The 22,202-nt window shown below is 49.6% G+C and overlaps 1 protein-coding gene across 2 annotated transcripts in view; it reads right to left on the bottom strand.

Annotated features, from left to right (window-relative positions):
• Positions 1-22,202, bottom strand: part of STAB1 (stabilin 1) — a 191,501-nt gene that overhangs the window by 47,282 nt on the left and 122,017 nt on the right. For both annotated transcript variants that reach the window (XM_077276156.1, XM_077276157.1), the window contains 2 exons: positions 22,084-22,158; positions 14,171-14,290 (listed from right to left, as the gene is read on the bottom strand). In XM_077276156.1, coding sequence (XP_077132271.1) covers positions 14,171-14,290; positions 22,084-22,158 — 195 coding nt within the window. The remainder of the gene's footprint in view (positions 1-14,170; positions 14,291-22,083; positions 22,159-22,202) is intronic.

Here is a 22,202-nt window from a genome sequence, read left to right as displayed (position 1 = left end):
TCTAGGATTCAGACGCCTGGCGGACTCAAGGTAAATCAGATTCTTGTGATCAGTCAAGACCACCACCTGATGTCTAGCACCCTCAAGCCAATGACGCCACTCCTCAAATGCCCACTTCATAGCCAAGAGCTCCCGATTACCGACATCATAATTTCGCTCGGCGGGCGAAAACTTTCGAGAGAAGAATGCACATGGTCTCATCACTGAGCAATCGGGACTTTTCTGCGACAAAACCGCCCCCGCTCCAATCTCGGAAGCATCAACCTCAACCTGAAAAGGGAGCGAAACATCAGGCTGGCGCAACACAGGGGCAGAAGAAAAGCGGCGCTTAAGCTCCCCAAAGGCATCCACAGCCGCAGAGGACCAATTGGCAACATCAGCACCCTTCTTAGTCAAATCAGTCAGAGGTTTAGCAACACTTGAAAACCCAGTTATAAATCGACGATAGAAATTAGCAAAGCCCAAGAACTTCTGAAGACTCTTCAGGGAAGTAGGCTGCGTCCAATCACAAATAGCCCGAACCTTGACAGGATCCATCTCAACAGAAGAAGGGGAAAAAATATACCCCAAAAAGGAGATCTTCTGAACCCCAAAGATACACTTTGAACCCTTTACAAACAGAGAATTGGACCGCAAAACCTGAAAAACCTTCCTAACCTGTTGAACATGCGACTCCCAGTCATCCGAAAAAATCAAAATATCATCCAAATACACAATCATAAATTTATCCAGGTATTTATGGAAAATATCGTGCATAAAGGACTGAAAGACTGAAGGAGCATTAGAAAGACCAAAAGGCATTACCAAATACTCAAAATGGCCCTCGGGCGTATTAAATGCAGTTTTCCACTCATCTCCCTGCTTAATCCGCACCAAATTATACGCACCCCGAAGATCAACCTTAGAGAACCACTTTGCCCCTTTAATACGAGCAAATAAATCAGTCAATAGTGGCAAAGGATACTGGTATTTGACTGTAATCTTATTCAACAGGCGATAATCAATACAGGGCCTCAGGGAGCCATCTTTTTTACCCACGAAAAAAAAAACCTGCTCCTAAAGGGGATGAGGATGGACGGATATGTCCCTTTTCCAAGGATTCCTTAATATACTCTCGCATAGCAGCATGCTCAGGCACAGATAGATTGAACAAACGACCCTTGGGAAACTTGCTGCCCGGAATCAAGTCTATAGCACAATCGCAATCCCGGTGAGGGGGGAGAGAACTAAGTTTAGGCTCCTCAAAAACATCACAATAATCAGACAAAAATGCCGGAATTTCAGAGGGAGTAGATGAAGCAATGGAAACCAAAGGTACTTCCCCATGAGCCCCCTGACATCCCCAACTTAACACAGACATTGTTTTCCAGTCAAGGACTGGATTATGAGTTTGCAACCATGGCAATCCAAGCACTAAGACATCATGCAAGTTATGCAACACAAGGAAGCGAATCACCTCCCGATGGTCAGGAGTCATACACATAGTCACTTGTGTCCAGAATTGTGGTTTATTCCTAGCCAAAGGTGTGGAGTCGATACCCTTCAGAGGGATAGGAACTTCCAAAGGCTCTAGGCTAAACCCACAACGTCTGGCAAAGGACCAATCCATAAGACTCAAGGAAGCGCCAGAATCCACATAGGCATCCACAGTAATAGTTGATAATGAACAGATCAAAGTTACAGACAAAATAAACTTAGACTGTAAGGTGCCAATTGCAAAAGACTTATCAACCTTTTTTGTGCGTTTAGAGCATGCTGATATAACATGAGCAGAATCACCACAGTAGAAGCACAACCCATTTTTACGCCTATAATTCTGCCGTTCACTTCTGGACAGAATTCTATCACATTGCATAATCTCCGGTGCCTGCTCAGAAGACACCGCCAAATGGTGCACAGGTTTGCGCTCCCGTAAACGCCGATCAATCTGAATAGCCATAGTCATGGATTCATTCAGACCTGTGGGCGTAGGAAACCCCACCATGACATCTTTAACGGCGTCAGAGAGACCCTCCCTGAAATTCGCCGCCAGGACGCACTAATTCCACTGAGTAAGCACAGACCATTTTCGAAATTTTTGACAATATATTTCAGCTTCATCATGCCCTTGAGAGAGGGCTATCAAGGCCTTTTCAGCCTGAATCTCCAAATTAGGTTCCTCATAGAGCAACCCCAGTGCCAGAAAAAACGCATCCACATTGAGCAGCGCAGGATTCCCTGGTGCCAATGCAAATGCCCAATTCTGGGGGTCACCCCGCAACAAGGAAATAACAATTTTAACCTGCTGAGCGGGGTCTCCAGCGGAACGAGATCTCAGAGAAAGATACAATTTACAATTGTGCTTAAAATTCAAAAAGCGAGATCTATCTCCAGAAAAGAACTCAGGTATAGGGATCTTGGGTTCAGACATAGGAGCATGTATAACATAGTCTTGGATATTTTGAACCTTAGAGGCAAGAGTATTAAGATTTGAAGCTAAACTCTGGATATCCATTTCTCAACAGCAGAGATCTGAGCCATTCAGGGGTTAAGAGGAGAGAAAAAAAAAAAAACAGCAGATTGCAATTATGGCTAGACAGAACTTCTGAGTAAAAAAAAAAAAAAAAAAAGTGTCAGAAACTTCTTTTTTCTCTCTTTCTTCAGCCAATACCTTTAATACATTCGGGCCGGCAATACTGTCATGGTTCCCAATGGCAGGGACTCAGGCAAAAACGGACTAGCTCTAGGAAGATGGAATCTCAGATGACCGCGACGCTGAACCTAACACGCAACTAATAGTAGCCAGGGGGTGTGCCTACGTTGTATCCCTAGACACCTCGCACCAGCCGGAGAGCTAACTACCCCTAGAAGAGGAATACACAGACCTGGCTTGCCTCCAGGGAAACCCCAAAAGTTATAGTAGCCCCCCACATGTAATAACGGTTAGGTAAGAGGAAAACACAAACGCAGTATGAATATAGATTCAGCAAAGTGAGGCCCTCTGACTAGATAGATGAAAATACAAAAGAGGACTTCGCGGTTACCTCAAAACCCTAAGCAGCCATCCTGAAACTACCTTAACTCCGTTATCAACTCATGACACCGGAGTAGTAATTTCAGATCACTAGAGCTTCCAGCAGCACGAGAAATATGAATGCATGCTGGACAAAACAAACACAAAAAAAGCCAAAGATTCAACTTAGCTGAACTGCAGACTTGGAGCAGGTAGCAAGCAACAGAGATGCTCTGGTAACATTGGTTGCCGGCACTAGAGTGACTGAGAAGCCAGACTAAATAGGAAACTCCCAATTTCCTGATGAAAACAGGTGCACTGGAAACACAAGACCAAAGTCAACCAGTACCACCAGTAGCCACCAGAGGGAGCCCAAAAACAGAATTCACAACAGTACTGCCACTTGCCGCCAAAGGTTCCCGCCAAAATCCACCGCCATTGCAGCGCCAGAGGGAGCGCAGAGGAAGAAGAAGGGCGTGCCATGGGAGGAGAACCGCCCCCTGATTTGCAACAGCGGGAACGAGGTGAAGAGGGAACTCTACCTCGGAGAAATGGCGGAGTCAGGTGCATGCACGGCTGCCGATCTCAAGACAGCGAAGATGATCAGCAGGTGCCCGAGCGACGACGAAGTGACCCCGGCCTGCCCTCACCCACCAGAGGCAGACTCGCATCCACCGCAGCTGAAGGACCTGAACTCATTGGAGCCGCCGGCGGAGGAGCTGAGCGTACCTATCCTGACCATGGAGCCAGCAGATGCGGAGCCATGGAGAGCGGAGCCACATCGAGAAGCCACCTTGGAGGAGCCGCGGTCCGGGCCGCAGCCGATTCCTGTGTCCTCGTTAGCGGACCGGATCGACATCGGTGGAATCACATCAGGTATGGAAGGCGCCACTACTCCCCCGACCGATCCTGCTCTCCTGACCGATCCCGCTCCTGCGACCGTTCCTCACCCCGACAGTGACCGGTTCCTCTCAGCGGAGCTGGTGGTGCTAACCCCCGACACGATGGGGAAACTGGTGCCTCCGCTACCGATCAAGATAGGGAAACCCCTAGATGTGAGCTCAGAGGGGGTGATCTTTCAGTGGGATACCCCCCGGATTGGGCCAGATGGAGCTCGGGAGGAAGGCCTCACCCTCGCTGTGCTCACTTGGGAACAGTATAAACAATGCCTGATCCTACATTGGAAAAACTGAAAAGAGACAGAACAAACTGATGCGCCAAAAGTACAACACCCAAAGCCGGCACGTGGCAGGAAAGACGTGGTAAAGCGGGGAACTGTGCTGGCCTTCCACCCGAAGCGGGGTTGGGGCTCCATACAGGAACCGGGACTACCGACTGACGTCTTCGTTACCAGTTACAACGTAAAGACTCCCTGCCGCAACCAATATGGTGACCCACTATTGCAAAGGGGGGATCAGGTGACCTACACCCGCCACCGGAGTGCACAAGGATGGTGCGCTCGGAACGTCCAACGATGTGGGCCTGAGGGGGTGTCACCTGTTGCCTCGACCATGATTGAACCAGACGTGACAGATCTTACTACTATCACCACCGTACGCCTTGTTGCAGCTACTGAGCTGGCAGCTAGAGTTAGCCTTCAAATCCAGACACCGGGTGACCTGACTGCACCCGAGAGACCAACTATTGACACTGATGCTACATCAGCTGGGGACCAGGGGCTGAAACCTGTACGGTCAGGAGATGTCCACTATCGGCTGATGTCTTGCAACTTACTATGAAGCTCTAGATGCTTTATGGAATGTAAATAGTTAACTGTCCGTCTTTATGTGCTCTTGCTGCTAATACCCGTCTAGGGTTAACTCTTAAAGGGATCCCTTTGTTTACCCGGGATCCCTATTGTTTTTGTTTTTCGTTTTCTACAAGTTATCAAGAACTGCTGGATCATGAACACTGCATGATTACAAACTCCTTGTAAATAGTTTGCACCTTCTTAAAGGTGCCCTCTACTGGTTTTACAAAAGAAAGGACTCTTTGCGAAGAAACTGTTCCTGGAAACAGCACCGGAGTCCTTACTGCAAACAGACTTGCAGTGTCATGTTCCCAATTGCAGGGAATTTAACAACAGAACACGGGCAAAAACAGGACGAGCTCTAGGGTGATGGAACCTGAGCTGACCGCGATCCTGAACCTCAACACTCAACTAACAGTAGCCGGGGAGCGTTCCTGGGGGGACTCTAGACGCCTCGCGCCAGCCGGAGATCTAGCTTCCCCTATCAGAAGAATCACAGACCTCTCTTGCCTCCAGAGAAATATTCCCACAGATATAGCAGCCCCCCACATATAATGACGGTGAAATGAGAGGAAGGCACAAACGTAGTTATGAAAACAGATTCAGCAAAAATGAGGCCCGCTAAAGCTAGATAGCAGAGGATACAAAAGGTGAACTGCGCGGTCAGCTTAAAACCCTTCAAAATACCATCCTGAAATTACTTGAACTCATGTGCCAACTCATGGTACATGAGTGGTAATTTCAGCCCACTAGAGCAACCAGCAGCAGAGAATTACATATCTGCAAGCTGGACTAAAAACATTAAAGCAAACATGGAACAGGGAAATCCAGACTTAGCTTGTCTTGAAGGCTTAGGAGCAGGTAGCAAAGGTAACAGAGACACGCTGATACATTGATAGCCGGCAAGGGAATGACAGGAAAGCCAGGTTAAATAGGAAACACCCAGCCCCTGATGGACAGGTGGAAACCAGAGACCGCAACCCACCAAAGTCACCCAGTACCAGTTGTAACCACCAGAGGGAGCCCAAAAACAGAATCCACAACAGTAACCCCCCCTTGAGGAGGGGTCACCGAACCCTCACGAGAACCCTCAGGGCGATCAGGATGAGCTCTATGGAAGGCGCGGACCAAATCAGTCGCATGAACGTCAGAGGCGACCACCCAGGAATTATCCTCCTGACCATAACCCTTCCACTTAACCAAATACTGGAGTCTACGTCTGGAAACACGAGAATCCAAGATCTTCTCAACAACATACTCCAATTCTCCCTCCACCAGCACCGGAGCAGGAGGCTCAACCGAAGGAACAACGGGCACCTTATACCTCCGCAATAACGACCGATAGAACACATTATGAATAGCAAACGATGCTGGGAGATCCAAACGAAAAGACACAGGGTTAAGAATCTCCAAGATCTTATAAGGACCGATGAACCGAGGCTTGAACTTAGGAGAAGAGACCTTCATAGGGACAAAACGAGAAGACAACCACACCAAGTCCCCAACGCGAAGTCGGGGACCCACGCGGCGACGGCGATTAGCAAACTGCTGAGCCTTCTCCTGGGACAACTTCAAATTGTCCACCACCTGATTCCAAATCTGATGTAGCCTGTCCACCACCACGTCCACTCCAGGACAATCCGAAGGCTCCACCTGACCAGAGGAAAAACGAGGATGAAACCCCGAATTACAAAAGAAAGGAGAAACCAAAGTAGCAGAACTAGCCCGATTATTAAGGGCAAATTCGGCCAGTGGCAAAAAGGCAACCCAGTCATCTTGATCAGCAGAAACAAAACACCTTAAATAAGTCTCCAAGGTCTGATTAGTTCGCTCCGTCTGGCCATTCGTCTGAGGATGGAATGCAGACGAAAAAGACAAATTAATGCCCATCTTAGCACAAAACGTCCGCCAAAATCTAGACACAAACTGGGATCCCCTGTCAGAAACGATATTCTCAGGAATCCCATGCAAACGAACCACGTTCTGAAAAAAACAAAGGGACCAACTCAGAGGAGGAAGGCAACTTAGGTAAGGGTACCAAATGAACCATCTTAGAAAAACGGTCACACACAACCCAGATAACGGACATTTTCTGTGAGACAGGGAGATCTGAAATAAAATCCATGGAAATGTGCGTCCAAGGCCTCTTCGGGATAGGCAAGGGCAACAACAACCCACTGGCCCGAGAACAGCAAGGCTTAGCCCGAGCACACACTTCACAAGACTGCACAAAGGTACGCACATCCCTTGACAAAGAAGGCCACCAAAAAGACCTGGCCACCAAGTCTCTAGTACCAAATATTCCAGGATGACCAGCCAACACAGAAGAATGGACCTCGGAGATGACTCTACTGGTCCAATCATCCGGAACAAACAGTCTTTCTGGTGGACAACGATCAGGTTTATCCGCCTGAAACTCCTGCAATGCACGTCGCAAGTCTGGGGAGACGGCGGACAATATTACCCCATCCCTAAGGATACCAGTAGGCCCAGAGTCTCCAGGAGAGTCAGGCACAAAACTCCTGGAAAGAGCATCTGCCTTCACATTCTTTGAACCTGGCAGGTATGAAACCACAAAATCGAAACGAGAAAAAAACAACGACCAACGAGCCTGTCTAGGATTTAGATGCCTGGCAGACTCAAGGTAAATCAGATTTTTGTGATCAGTCAAGACCACCACACGATGTCTAGCACCCTCAAGCCAATGACGCCACTCCTCAAATGCCCACTTCATGGCCAAAAGCTCCCGATTACCCACATCATAATTGCGCTCGGCGGGCGAGAATTTTCTAGAAAAGAACGCACATGGCTTCATCACCGAGCCATCGGAACTTCTCTGTGACAAAACCGCCCCCGCTCCAATCTCGGAAGCATCAACCTCAACCTGAAAAGGACGTGAAACATCTGGTTGACATAACACAGGGGCAGAAGAAAACCGGCGCTTAAGTTCCTGAAAGGCCTCCACAGCCGTAGGAGACCAATTAGCAACATCAGCACCCTTTTTAGTCAAATCAGTCAAAGGTTTAACAACACTGGAAAAATTAGTAATGAACCGACGATAAAAATTAGCAAAACCCAAGAACTTCTGAAGACTCTTAGGCTCCTTTCAGACATAGAGCATTTTTGAGCGCTATTTTGCGGGCGCTTTTCAAAAATGCGCAATGTCATTTTCGTCTGCCGGCAAAGTGAATGAGAAATTCACTGCCGTTCAGACACACCGCAAAAAAACGCGGCGCTTTTGTCTGCAAACACGCCGACGTAAAAAGAATTGACATGTCAATTCTTTACGCAGCGGCGTGTCTGCGTATCCCCATAGGGCCCCATATTACCGTCCACACACAGCGCCTTTGTCCTGGGTGTCGGCGTCTTTGTACGGAGGCATATCTCCCAACCGTCCCGGATCCCGCGGGACTGTCCTGATTTTGACAGCCAGCCCCGGGATCCCGGGCGGGACACTAATGTCTCCTCCCGACCGAACCCACCCCCCCCCCCCCCCCCCCGCCCCCTGTGTGTGCGGCGCTGCCACGCTGAGGAAGAGAGCCAGCAGCGATCAAGATGAGAGGTCAGCGACTCACTTCCTCCTGTGTGTGCACGGAGCTCCGGCGTCTCCTGCTCTTAGCTGCTATCCCGGCAGAGAAGGAGAGACGGGGGAGGTGCCGGGACAGTGCAGAGCTGTGAGCAGCCGGAGAAACTGAAGAGCTGCAGTGCACATGGACAGATCAGCCGCCCCTGCACCACAGAGGAGATTGTGTGTGTGTGATGTGTGTGTGTGTGTGTGTGTGTGTGTGTGTGTGTGTGTGTGTGTGTGTGTGAGATGTGTGATGCTGCATTTGTGTGTGTGTCATGTGTGTATGAGGTATCTGGTGTGTGTGATGGCTGTGTGTGTGATGGCTGGGTGTGTGTGTGTGATGGCTGAGTGTGTGTGTGTTATGGCTGGGTGTGTGTGATGGCTTTACTTTATTTTCAGTACACAATGCTGAAAAAAACGCAGCTGCAAAAAACGCAGCAAAAAACGCAGTGTGTGAAAGCAGCTGCGTTTTTTGCCTGCGTAAAAAAACGCAGGTAAAGCAGCAGCAAAATACGCGCGCGTAAAAATACGCAGCAAATATGCTGTGTGTGAAAGTAGCCTTAACAGATGTAGGTTGTGTCCAGTCACAAATAGCGTGAACCTTGACGGGATCCATCTCAATAGTAGAAGGAGAAAAAATGTACCCCAAAAAAGAAATCTTCTGTACTCCGAAGAGACATTTTGAGCCCTTCACAAACAGAGAATTGGCCCGCAGAACTTGAAACACCTTCCTGACCTGTAGAACATGAGACTCCCAGTCATCAGAAAACACCAAAATATCATCCAAATACACAATCATAAACTTATCCAGATATTCACGGAAAATATTGTGCATAAAGGACTGAAAGACTGAAGGAGCATTAGAAAGTCCAAAAGGCATTACCAAATACTCAAAATGGCCCTCAGGCGTATTAAATGCGGTTTTCCACTCATCACCCTGCTTTATCCGCACAAGATTATACGCACCGCGAAGATCTATCTTAGTGAACCACCTAGCCCCCTTAATGCGAGCAAACAAATCAGTCAATAATGGCAATGGATATTGATATTTGACTGTAATCTTATTCAAAAGGCGATAATCTATACAAGGCCTCAGGGAACCATCTTTTTTAGCCACAAAAAAAAACCTGCTCCCAGAGGGGACGAAGATGGACGAATATGTCCCTTTTCCAAGGACTCCTTAATATAATTCCGCATAGCAGTATGCTCTGGCACTGACAGATTAAATAAACGACCCTTAGGGAACTTACTGCCAGGAATTAACTCTATAGCACAGTCACAATCCCTATGAGGAGGGAGCGAATTGAGCTTAGGCTCCTCAAAAACATCCCGATAGTCAGACAAAAATGCAGGGACCTCAGAAGGAGTAGATGAAGCGATTGAAATCAGAGGTGCATCATCATGAGCCCCCTGACATCCCCAGCTTAACACAGACATTGTTTTCCAATCCAGGACTGGATTATGAGTTTGTAACCATGGCAGACCCAAGCACTAGTACATCATGTAAATTATACAGTACAAGGAAGCGAATCACCTCCTGATGAACGGGAGTCATGCGCATGGTCACTTGCGTCCAGTACTGCGGTTTATTCACAGCCAATGGTGTAGAGTCAATTCCCTTTAAAGGAATAGGAACTTCCAGAGGCTCCAGACTAAAACTGCAGCGTTTGGCAAACGACCAATCCATAAGACTCAAGGCAGCGCCCGAATCCACATAGGCATCAACGGAAATGGATGACAGTGAACAAATCAGAGTTACAGACAAAATGAACTTAGACTGCAGAGTACTAATGGCAAAAGATTTATCAACCTTTTTTGTGCGTTTAGAGCATGCTGATATAACATGAGCTGAATCACCACAATAAAAAACACAATCCATTTTTCCGCCTATAATTTTGCCGTTCACTTCTGGACTGAATTCTATCACATTGCATAGTCTCAGGTGCCTGTTCGGAAGACACCGCCAACTGGTGCACAGGTTTGCGCTCCCGTAAACGCCGATCAATCTGAATGGCCATAGTCATAGACTCATTCAGACCTGTAGGCGCAGGGAACCCCACCATAATATCCTTAATGGCCTCAGAAAGACCATCTCTGAAGTTTGCAGCCAGGGCGCACTCATTCCACTGAGTAAGCACCGACCATTTCCGAAATTTTTGACAATATACCTCCACTTCATCATGCCCCTGAGAGAGGGCTAATAAAGCCTTTTCAGCCTGAATCTCCAGGTTAGGTTCCTCATAGAGCAATCCCAGTGCCAGAAAAAATGCATCCACACTGAGCAATGCAGGATCCCCTGGTGCCAATGCAAATGCCCAATTCTGAGGGTCGCCCCGCAGGAAAGATATCATAATCTTGACCTGCTGAGCAGGGTCTCCAGAGGAGCGAGATTTCAAAGAAAGAAACAATTTGCAATTGTTCCTGAAATTCAGGAAGGTAGATCTATCTCCAGAAAAAAACTCTGGAATAGGAATTCTAGGTTCAGACATAGGAGTGTGAACAACAAAATCCTGTATGTTTTGAACTTTAGCAGCGAGATTATTCAGGCTGGAAGCCAAACTCTGGACATCCATGTTAAACAGCTAAGGTCAGAGCCATTCAAGGGTTAAGAGGAGGTAAGAAGCAGCTAGACAGCAATTAAGGGCTAGGCAGCAAAACTCTGAGGGAAAAAAAAAAAAATTTCCCCTCAACACATCCTTTCCTCCTGCTTCAGCCCAAACAATTAACACTTTGTGGGCCGGCTATACTGTCATGTTCCCAATGGCAGGGAATTTAACAACAGAACACGGGCAAAAACAGGACGAGCTCTAGGGTGATGGAACCTGAGCTGACCGCGATCCTGAACCTCAACACTCAACTAACAGTAGCCGGGGAGCATTCCTGGGGGGACTCTAGACGCCTCGCGCCAGCCGGAGATCTAGCTTCCCCTATCAGAAGAATCACAGACCTCTCTTGCCTCCAGAGAAATATTCCCACAGATATAGCAGCCCCCCACATATAATGACGGTGAAATGAGAGGAAGGCACAAACGTAGTTATGAAAACAGATTCAGCAAAAATGAGGCCCGCTAAAGCTAGATAGCAGAGGATACAAAAGGTGAACTGCGCGGTCAGCTTAAAACCCTTCAAAATACCATCCTGAAATTACTTGAACTCATGTGCCAACTCATGGTACATGAGTGGTAATTTCAGCCCACTAGAGCAACCAGCAGCAGAGAATTACATATCTGCAAGCTGGACTAAAAACATTAAAGCAAACATGGAACAGGGAAATCCAGACTTAGCTTGTCTTGAAGGCTTAGGAGCAGGTAGCAAAGGTAACAGAGACACGCTGATACATTGATAGCCGGCAAGGGAATGACAGGAAAGCCAGGTTAAATAGGAAACACCCAGCCCCTGACGGACAGGTGGAAACCAGAGACCGCAACCCACCAAAGTCACCCAGTACCAGTTGTAACCACCAGAGGGAGCCCAAAAACAGAATCCACAACATTGCAGCTTGAGAAGTTGCACTACCTCATAGAGACTTGGTCCCCTCTTAAAGGGAATGTTCACATGTTGCACTTACGAATAGTGTTGCCTTAAGATAGTTAAATGGTAATGATGTCTTGAAAGAAGAAGTAATAATGCTAATATGTAGAAGTTATATGTAGTTAACTAGTTAGTTGAGAGAAATGTTTAATGATGTTGCTAGAAGAATGAGGACAGAAAGTGAACCCGTACGGGGTTAGTTAGTGAGTCCTCCTAGGAGCCATACAGAGGTGGCTCAGTGATCTTGAACTAAGAGATGGATGATACGTCCTATACTGTATATCAGTGTTCCCCAACTCCAGTCCTCAAGGCCCACCAACGGATCATGTTTTCAGGATTTCCTTTGTGTTGCACAGGTGATGCAATTATCACCTGGGCAGGACTAGGGAAATCCTGAAAACATGACCTGTTGGTGGGCCTTGAGGACTGGAGTTGGGGACCTCTGCTGTATATAGTAGCAGAAAGGCAGAAGGCCCGGGCGGAAAGGGGCGGTCCTGCAACAGAACGAGAGGCAGTAGGCCTGGGGCAGATAGACAGGCGGTCCTGCAGATGTAAAGGTGGAAAATGAAGAAAAGTTGATTAGCCTTATAGAGTTTTATAAGAAGGTCTTTAGTGGATTCAGTGTGTACATCCTTAAAGGCAATGTTAAATTATTGTTCAGAAATTTGCACTAAGTAGAATACCCGGTTGGGTAAGAAAAGTTATTTATAGTATGTTCTTTAACGTATTTAACCATGTTTGTAATGTTCAAGTGTCCTTACCTCCCATAAAGGGAAGCTCTGTTCAAGTTTGCTTAAAGTTATTGAATTTCAAAAATTGTATGTCTTTTTGCTGACATGTATTGTTGTTTTCTTCCCAGTCCAGGAGTACTGGATTTAACCGGGGGGGGAGTGCAGCGCCCCAGAGTCCTGGTCGTTGCAGTACTGATGCTCCGCCACTAAGGGGAGTGATGGTATGTCTGATGGCACTGAAGGAGTTCATCTGAGCAGGTATCACAGACACCAATACACTTCACAGTCTGGCCTCTAGGGGGAGCTAAGGGCGCTATGTATTAGGCCACTCCTGACAATCTGGTAAAACTGGGGATCGAACAGGCAACATCCTGTGGCAGAGGGTGTTGCGGGGAGAGACTCAGGGGGGTCCTTGTCAGGAGTGGGATCCTGGCAGAGACCTAGCACGAGATAGAGAGCTACGGAGCTGCGCCTGCCCCACGTGCGGCAGCATCCTAAGAAAGGATAAGAAGCGAGGTGTATTGAGGAGGGTGAGAAACAAGATCAACGCAACAAGGAGAAACACCAGTAGGAGTCGTGCTGTAAGACGATGCAACATCCTATTGAGGCGCGTAGCCGGTGGCCAGAACGCCGAGGAAGTATTAGGCTCTAAGCAATACTTCAAACAGAGGCAGGACAGTTGATTTTAGGTTGGCTGTCTCACCAAAATCACCTAAGACGACATAGGGGGCAACAATTGGAGAGGGGCGACTCTAGGGTCCCGGAAGAACTCCAGGCCTACCCGTCATACGGGTGCGTCCTAGCCATATCATCTGGGGGACGAAGCAGAACATCTTAATCGAGTTGTGAGGGAACTTCAGAAACAGACACAACAGTTGTGGGGACTATCCCGTAAGCCCAGCAGGGGAGGACCACAACACACAAGCGCTAGAAGGTAGGCACCGATTTCCACCTGCAAAAAGAACTCTGGAGGTGCCATCGGACCGGCCGGACTCTCACCGCCCGGTTAACCGTATTTCGGACTGAGGATCCTGAAGCCTTCAGTAAAGAGGTAAAGAGACTGCATCCCTGTGTCCTTGTTATTGATTGCATCTTGCACCACACCTCGAACTGTTGTTTCTTTATTGGACGCCCCTTAGCAGGGTCACGGGCCGGGGTCTAGCCACCGTGACATCGACAGAGCCAGAAGAGAGACCCGGTACTGGGGACTGTGTGGCCCTGCGTCAGTGGGGGCGCTCCACATGCACCAGCAACCCAACCATTTCACGGTTTTCACCCCTTCCTGATGTGTGAGTTGTGAGGTACATGTGTCATATGCCGGGTTTGGATGTATGGAGCATAAAGGGGTAATATGACGTTATGTACGTACAAGTGTAATTTGAAGATTTTGGGGTCACAATAAAAATCTATAAATGGTCAGTTCTAGTAATGGCATGTTACTATGAGGGATAGATGCCATAGGCCACTAGGTCACCAGGGTCCAGCAGGTGCTGCTACCTTTGCACACCCTATAGCTACACCCCTGCAAAAAAAAGTTAGACAACAACAGAACAAAGGAAAAGGTGACAATTTGCCACCTAGATAAATTGGGTAGAGAACCTGAGCAATCTTTCCTGTGCAGTTGAAGCCGTCCCCGAAAAATTCTGAATAACATCTGCAGGAACGTTTTCCTGGGCCAGTGTAAATGCATATCGCATATTGCCCACATCCTCCATTATTCTGTGAAGAAAGAAAAGATGTGTAAATAAAATGCATGAGTGAATGAGATAATATTGGGTAGTATTTAGAGTTGGTGCGAATCTATCTGTAGGAACCGGTCCATTAGCCAGGTCAGTAATCTCCTCACACTGGCATACTAGACCAGGCATGTCACTCTCCACAAAGAGTCAGAAGCCTCACCCAGCCAAACCAAATACTTTTCACTGATCCCAAAACACTGTCTCCAAATTGAGATTCTGGTTTGGCTTTTATCCTATGTAATTGGACAAGACTCGTTAAAGGGTCGATGTTGACTTGTAGGATTGCTACTTCCAATAGGTGGCACTACAGAGATCTAGTCCTTCCTCACTGAAGAGGCAGTTTGCATATTATAGGTCTTCCTGCACAAGTGTTGTCCTATAAGGCAACCTCTTTAGGATAAACTCAGACATTCATATATCACAGTCTCAGTACGGATCGCGATTCCCAGACTGATGGCGGATCTCCTGATTCGAACTCAACAGCCTCATAGAAGAATACAGCATAAGGCAGCCTAGTTCGGGGTAGTAGACCTGCGGTCAGTCCTGAATTTGCAGTCCTACTTGGACCGTGACATACGGTTGTCTACATTTGGTCTTAGCCAGACAATCCCAGTAATAAAGCACCGTCTCCTTTACATTACATAATTACATAATTACATGAAAAAGGACACGTTTTACACAAATAAGAAAAAAAAAATCTGATAGTAGGAAAAGTTATACAATCATAAAATTAGCAATATATACCTATTCAAGCCCCAGCCACTCTGGGGTCCCCACCCACCCAACAACAAAGACATGTCCACCATTCACATAACCAATGAGCGATCATGTCTCGTGCATCCAAGTGTCACCGCTGAGGACAGTGATTGACTGCAGCAGTCACATAAATGAAAGAGTCATCAAAGCTGGGACTTGAAGATGTGACTATTGCTTAGTTTCTTACTTTATAATATATTGTCTTCAGCTCATTTTTTTAAATCCCCAGATTTCCTTTTTAACCTGTTAAGATGAAAGTCCGTATGCAGACTTCCCGGAAGAAAAAACTATTGCAAAATATAAAAAAATAAAAAATAAAAACGTTAGAGCCCCAGAGCTCTATAAACACGATTTTTTTTTTTAAATAAAATCTCGCCTTGCCGCTCTACTTTCCTGCCACTGCAGCACCTTCTGATCTTCCATGTAGCTTCCTCCCGTAATTTTTTTCCTCCAACACCATATGCAACGTATTCTTCTTGCATTTTCCCCTCGGTGCCGGGGCTTCCATCGCCAAGTAGGCTTTTGACATCCCAACATCCGTTACCCAAGAGCCTCAGGCGACACGTCGTGATGTCAGAGATGTACTCGGCACTAGAAGCTCTGAGAGAAGTAGCAGGAGAGGGCATTGCATGGGGTGCTGAAGGGAAAAAAAAAAGAGACCAGAGAGTTGCGCGAAAAATTGGATGGGGAGTTGCAGTGTTAGGACACGTGAAGTGGAGGTGAATATTATTTTTTTCTTTTACACTACATTTATTATGCTCTGGGGTTCCGCAACATTATTTTTTATAATTTACACTAATTATTACTTCCGTGAAGTCTGTACATGGACTTGCATCACAACAGCGGCGGCTGCTATTTTCCTGAATTCGCTCAAAGAAAAATCAGCAAAAAATTCAGTAGTGATAAAAATAGGGATTTTTGTGTGTACTCACCGTAAAATCCTTTTCTCCGAGCCACTCATTGGGGGACACAGGACCATGGGTTATGCTGCTGTCACTAGGAGGCTGACACTAAGCTGAGACAAAAAAAGGTTAGCTCCTCCCCTGCAGTATACACCCTCATGCTGGCTTCCAGAGACCCAGTTCAGTGCAAAAGCAGTAGGATAATAACAACAATATAACAAATAACATTAGCATATAACATGTCAAACAAACAGTCAAAGACCAAAAAAGAAAAAGGCAACGAGCCGTAAGGCTACCAGGGTGGGTGCTGTGTCCCCCAATGAGTGGCTCGGAGAAAAGGATTTTACGGTGAGTACACACAAAAATCCCTATTTCTCCTTCACCTCATTGGGGGACACAGGACCATGGGACGTCCCAAAGCAGTCCCTGGGAGGGAAACAATACAACCAAATAACTCCGTGTACCATCTGACTACAGGTGCGCAACGGCCGCTTGCAGGATACGCCTGCCAAGGGCCGCGTCCGCAGAGGAGTGAATGTGGACATTGTAATGTTTTGTGAAGGTATGCAGGCTAGACCACGTTGCGGCCTTGCAAACCTGCTCCGCTGTTGCCTGGTGCCGGATGGCCCAGGAAGCACCCATCGACCGAGTGGAATGAGCTCTAATCCCCGCCGGGATAGGACTGCCTCTGACCCGATAGGATTCCTGGATAGCAGATCGGATCCATCTGGCTATCGTGGATTTAGACGCAGCCAAACCCTTTCTGTGACCCTCCGGGAGCACGAAAAGGGCGTCCGATTTCCTGAAATGAGCCGTTCTGGAAATGTACCTCCTGAGGGCCCGTACCACGTCCAAAGTATGGAGAGCCTTCTCGACCCTATGCTTGGGCTGCGGACAAAAAGAAGGAAGGATGATGTCCTCGTTAAGATGAAAAGATGAGACCACCTTCGGAAGAAACGCCGGGGAAGGGCGTAGGACCACTTTGTCCTGATGAAAGGCCAGAAACGGTGCCCGGCAGGACAAAGCGGCGAGCTCTGAAACCCTTCTGATGGACGTCACCGCTACCAGGAAGGCAACCTTCCACGAGAGGACAGAGAGCGGAACGTCTTGAAGGGGTTCGAATGGAGGCTCCTGAAGAACCCCCAGGACCAAGTTGAGATCCCAGGTCTCTAACGGCATCCTGTAAGGAGGAACCACATGGGAGACTCCCTGAATGAAGGTCTTGACTTGAAGGTTGGCGGCGATCCTGCGCTGGAAGAGCACGGATAACGCTGAGATCTGGCCCTTGAGGGAACTCAGAGCCAGTCCGGAGTCCAGACCGGACTGAAGGAAACTCAAGATGCAAGGAATAGAGAAAACGAGCGGAGGGAGCCCTCGGAGCCTGCACCATGAAAAGAAAGATTTCCAGACGCGGTGGTAAATGGAGGCGGGAGACGCCTTTCGAGCACTTAACATGGTGGAAATTACCTGCTGGGAGAAACCGGCACGAGTTAGAATCCAGGTTTCAACAGCCACGCCGTTAAACGTAGGGCCCCTGAGCTCTGGTGGCAGATCGGACCTTGGCGAAGTAGGTCTGGGCGGTCTGGTAACCGCCAGGGGACGTCGGCTACGAGCTGAACGAGTTCCGCGTACCAAGCGCGGCGTGGCCAATCTGGGGCGACTAGAATGACCGGAACCCCCTCCGTCTTGATCTTTCGGATCACCTTCGGCAGTAAGGGAAGAGGAGGAAACACATATGGGAGTTGAAACTGATGCCACGGGAAAATCAGCGCGTCCACTCCGATAGCCCGGGGATCCCGAGAACGAGCAATGAAGTTGTGAACCTTGGCGTTCAATCTGGACGCCATCAGATCCACGTCCGGGGTCCCCCAGCGAAGACAGATCTGTCGAAAAACCTCTGGGTGGAGTTCCCACTCCCCCGAGGCAAGGCCCTGGCGGCTCAGGAAGTCCGCCGCCCAGTTATCGACTCCCGGAATGTGCACCGCAGAGATGATGGAATGGTTGGTTTCGGCCCAACGAAGGATGTGGGAGACTTCCTGCATCGCCGCCCTGCTGCGGGTACCCCCCTGGTGGTTGATGTAAGCCACCGCCGTGACGTTGTCCGATTGGACTCGTATTGGGTGACCCGCGAGCAGGGTGTGAAAGCGACTCAGGGCAAGTCTGATAGCCCGAATCTCCAGGATGTTGATGGGGAGTCTGGATTCCTGAATTGTCCAACGGCCCTGGGCAGAGTGGTGAAGAAACACCGCTCCCCAGCCGAGAAGACTGGCGTCGGTAGTTACCACTAACCAGCGGATAGGGAGGAAGGACTTCCCCTGGAGAAGAGATTGACCCAGGGTCCACCATACGAGGGATTGTCTGACCCGCGGGGACAGGGGACAAGGGCGATCGAGAGATGGGAGGCTCCTGTCCCAGTTGCCCAGCAAAGCCTGTTGCAAGGGGCGTAGATGGAGTTGAGCGAAAGGGACCGCTTCGATTGCTGCAACCATCTTTCCCAGAATCTTCATGGCGAACCGAATGGTTCGCGGGCGAGGATGGCAGAGCGTACGGGCTCCCTGCTGAAGCGCTTGGGCCTTGGACCGAGGAAGCAAGACCAGACCCCTTGAAGTGTCCAGGATCATTCCCAGAAAGGAGATCCGACGGGCAGGAACGGGAGAGGACTTGTCCAAGTTGATCAACCAGCCCAGACGCGAAAGAGAATCCAGGGTAATGTGGACACTTGACTCGCAGGCCTGAAACGACGGGCCCTTTATGAGGAGATCGTCTAAGTAAGGTAACACGACGACTCCTCGAGAATGAAGGATGGCCATGACAGCCGCCATGACCTTTGTGAATACCCTGGGCGCTGTGGCAAGACCGAAGGGTAAGGCCGTGAACTGGAAGTGGTCCTCTCGAACGGCAAAGCGGAGGAACCTCTGATGAGGCGGGAATATCGGAACGTGAAGATAGGCATCCTTGATGTCTATCGATGCCAGGAATTCCCCCCGTTCCATCGACGAGATGACCGATCTGAGCGATTCCATCCTGAAGTGCCGTACTCTTACGCACTTGTTCAGGAGCTTCAGGTCCAAAATGGGGCGCACTTTTCCGTCCTTCTTTGGCACGACGAAGAGGTTTGAGTAGAAACCTTTGAACCTCTCGTGCTCCGGGACCGGAACAATGACCCCGCTTTGGCGGAGGGAGTGAATGGCGCAAAGGAGGGCGCGAGACTGAGCTCCCGAGCTGGGGAGACGGGAGGGGAAAAACCGAGTTGGAGGAGGCGAGGAGAACTCTATTTTGTAGCCAGACGATACCAGATCCCTGACCCATTCGTCGTGAATGACGGAGAGCCAGGCTTGCTGAAAAAGGAGAAGACGTCCTCCTACTCTGGTGGTATCGACTGGCGCCGTTCCCGAGTCATTGAGACGGGAATCTGGGGGGTCTCGAACCTCTGGTTCTGGACTGCCTCGGCTTCCCTCGCCAGGAAGGATTCGGCCTGAAGGATGGACGAGCGTCTCTGTCTGTGCGGGCGGATCGGTCTGATCTGGGAAGACCGGTAGGAGTGGACCAGGCTGGGCTGGTACGAAAGGGCCGAAAACGAAAGTAAGGCTGGCGCTGGAAGGCCGCCTTGGGCCTCTGTTGGGGAAGGAACTTGCTCTTTCCCCCTGTAGCGTCAGAAATCAGCTGGTCAAGCTTTTCGCCGAAAAGGCGCCCACTTTGAAAAGGGAGAGAGATCAGTGATTTTTTAGAGGAGGAATCTGCGCGCCACTCTCTGAGCCAAAGAGCCCTTCTGATAGAGATGGCGTTAGAAGCCGCCGATGCTGCGCAATTCGCTGCATCAAGGGAGGCGTACATCACGTAATCGCTAGCCATGGCTATCTGTTTAGCCAGGTCCGCCATCTCAGATGGGAGGTCCTGTTCATGAATGGATTTCGCTAGAGCATCCGCCCAGGAAACCATTTCCTTGGTCACCCAAGCCGCGGCGAAGGAGGGGGACAGGGAAGAGCCTGAGGCTTCATACACTGAGCGAGCTAGAGAATCTAGCTGGCGTTCAGAGGGACTCTTAATTGAGGCTCCATCTGGGACTGAAAGAAGTGTCTTGGAAGCCAAGCGTGATACCGGGGGATCTACTATGGGGGGATCCGTCCAGTCTTTCACGAGATCTGCTGAGAAGGGATACTTTGAAACCAGATCCTTCTTACCCGAGAAACGCTTATCTGGACGCTCCCTGTGTCGTCTGACTATATCCAGAAAAGCTGGGTGAGAGGCAAAAGTTTTGTGGGAACGCTTGGTTCTGGTAAAAGAGACCGCGTGTTCCGGAGCGGAATTAGAGTCATCATCCACCTTAAGCGCGTGATTGACTGCGACAATGAGGGAGTCAACCGTAGCTCTGAACTCCGGAGCCTCCGGGTCCCATGATACCTCGGACTCATGTTCAGAGTCGTGAACGCTGCGAGCCCCCAAAGAGGGTGAGCGAGAGGTGGAGCCGCCAGAGTCTGAGTGGCGAGGTGAACGTTCAGGAGAGGTAGTACGGTTCCGTTTTCTGGATGACCGTGCCTCTTTAAATGGAGAGCGGCCCCTGCCAGCCGACGATTCCCCTGCTAAGGAGGGATCTCTTAACACCTGTAACGGATTGCCTCGTTCCCCGGGAGGATTTTGAATGGATTTGATGGCGTTGACTAAAAAATCCACGGACTGCGAAAGAGAAACGGCCCACGGGGGGGGACTAGGAACGCCGGAGCCGGTGGCGGTGGAGGGCTCCTGGGCACATGGAGCATCGCAGGCAGAGCAGAGGGGAGAGCTTTGAGGCCTAGGGAGTGGGGCCTGGCAGGTGGTACACGCAGAAAAAAAGGGTCGTATGCACCTTAGAGGATTTTTTGGACCTTGACTGGGACATGGTGTACACTGATGCCAGATAGGGTCTAGCCTAAGGAAGCGAGGGCGACGCTGCAGGAGAGAGCTGACGGTCTCCTTACCCTGGTCCTGTGTCCCACAGAGGAAGAAGAGAGAGAGAGAGGCGGCAGGAGGATTAGGCGACCGCTGGCGTGCACAGCGCTGCACATGGAGGACGCTGCGGTTGGAAGACCAGGAGCTGCCGGCGTGCAGAGAATCCAAGATGGCCGCCGAGACCTGGGGAAGAGATCTCGCACACAGCGAGAAGCGCCAGGACCGGGGGCGGAGCCGCGCGATGATGCGAAAAAGGGGGCGGAGCCTATCGGGAAGCGCCAGATCCCCGGCCGGCAAGGCCGAAGCCGGGGACTAAATTTGCGGCTTCGGCCCGGAGCGCGGCCGCCGAGAACACAAAAGGGGACCCAGGGAAAAAGTGCCACTAGACAGGGGGAGCCCTCCGAACCGCAGAGCCGGCGCCACCCCCCCCATTCCACAAGACACTTACCCTGAAGGAGCAGCGCACCAGGGGCTGAGGTAGGAGTGTCTGGGGTGAAGAAAAAAACAGGGACGGTGCAGGTGTTGGGAAGCCTCCATCCACCAACCCCAGAAAGGGGGGTGGAGAGGAACCGTCCACCACCTGAATCAGCTGCATGCAGTGGTGATGCAGGGAGTGCTGCACGGACGCCACGGGAACTAGTGCCTCTGTACAGCCGAGGGTGAAACCTGGTGGACAGGGCAGTCCGGCAATAAAAAGGCCTGGCTGCAGAAGAGGGTACTGGAGGTAAAACACCAGTGCTCGTCTGGACAAAAGTGGGGAGATCGGTGCCCTATTGGGAAAAAAAACGTCGCCCCAAAAAGGTCAGCTCAGGCAGTGGCTCCCCCGTCGCAGGAGAGGATACGGTGAGGTGAAACTCCCGTGCTCGCCTGTTGTTGGTTCGGGGGAGATCGGACCATGAAAGAATCCGTCGCCCCCTTCGTCCGGGTAGAATTAAAAAACAGTGTGCCTCCTACGGACACTAAGCTTGAACTGGGTCTCTGGAAGCCAGCATGAGGGTGTATACTGCAGGGGAGGAGCTAACCTTTTTTTGTCTCAGCTTAGTGTCAGCCTCCTAGGGACAGCAGCATAACCCATGGTCCTGTGTCCCCCAATGAGGCGAAGGAGAAATCCCAAATTTTTGACATTTGAGGCAAATTTCATTGGCCTTTAACGGATTCGCTCGTCTCTAGTAATAAGTGAATATCAAACCTCTTTGCAAATATCGATTGCTGTACAAAGCGTTATGCCATCTCCATCATACCCTGGACGACAATTACAAGCAACCTGCAAAGAAAGTAAGAAGAAAAATCCTGGTATACGAGTAAAAA

This window comes from Ranitomeya variabilis, chromosome 8 (genome assembly GCF_051348905.1).
Source record: "Ranitomeya variabilis isolate aRanVar5 chromosome 8, aRanVar5.hap1, whole genome shotgun sequence".
Taxonomy (NCBI): Eukaryota; Metazoa; Chordata; class Amphibia; order Anura; family Dendrobatidae; genus Ranitomeya; species Ranitomeya variabilis.
The sequence above is the reverse complement of the archived record's forward strand: the minus strand, read 5'-3'. Positions and strand labels throughout refer to the sequence as shown.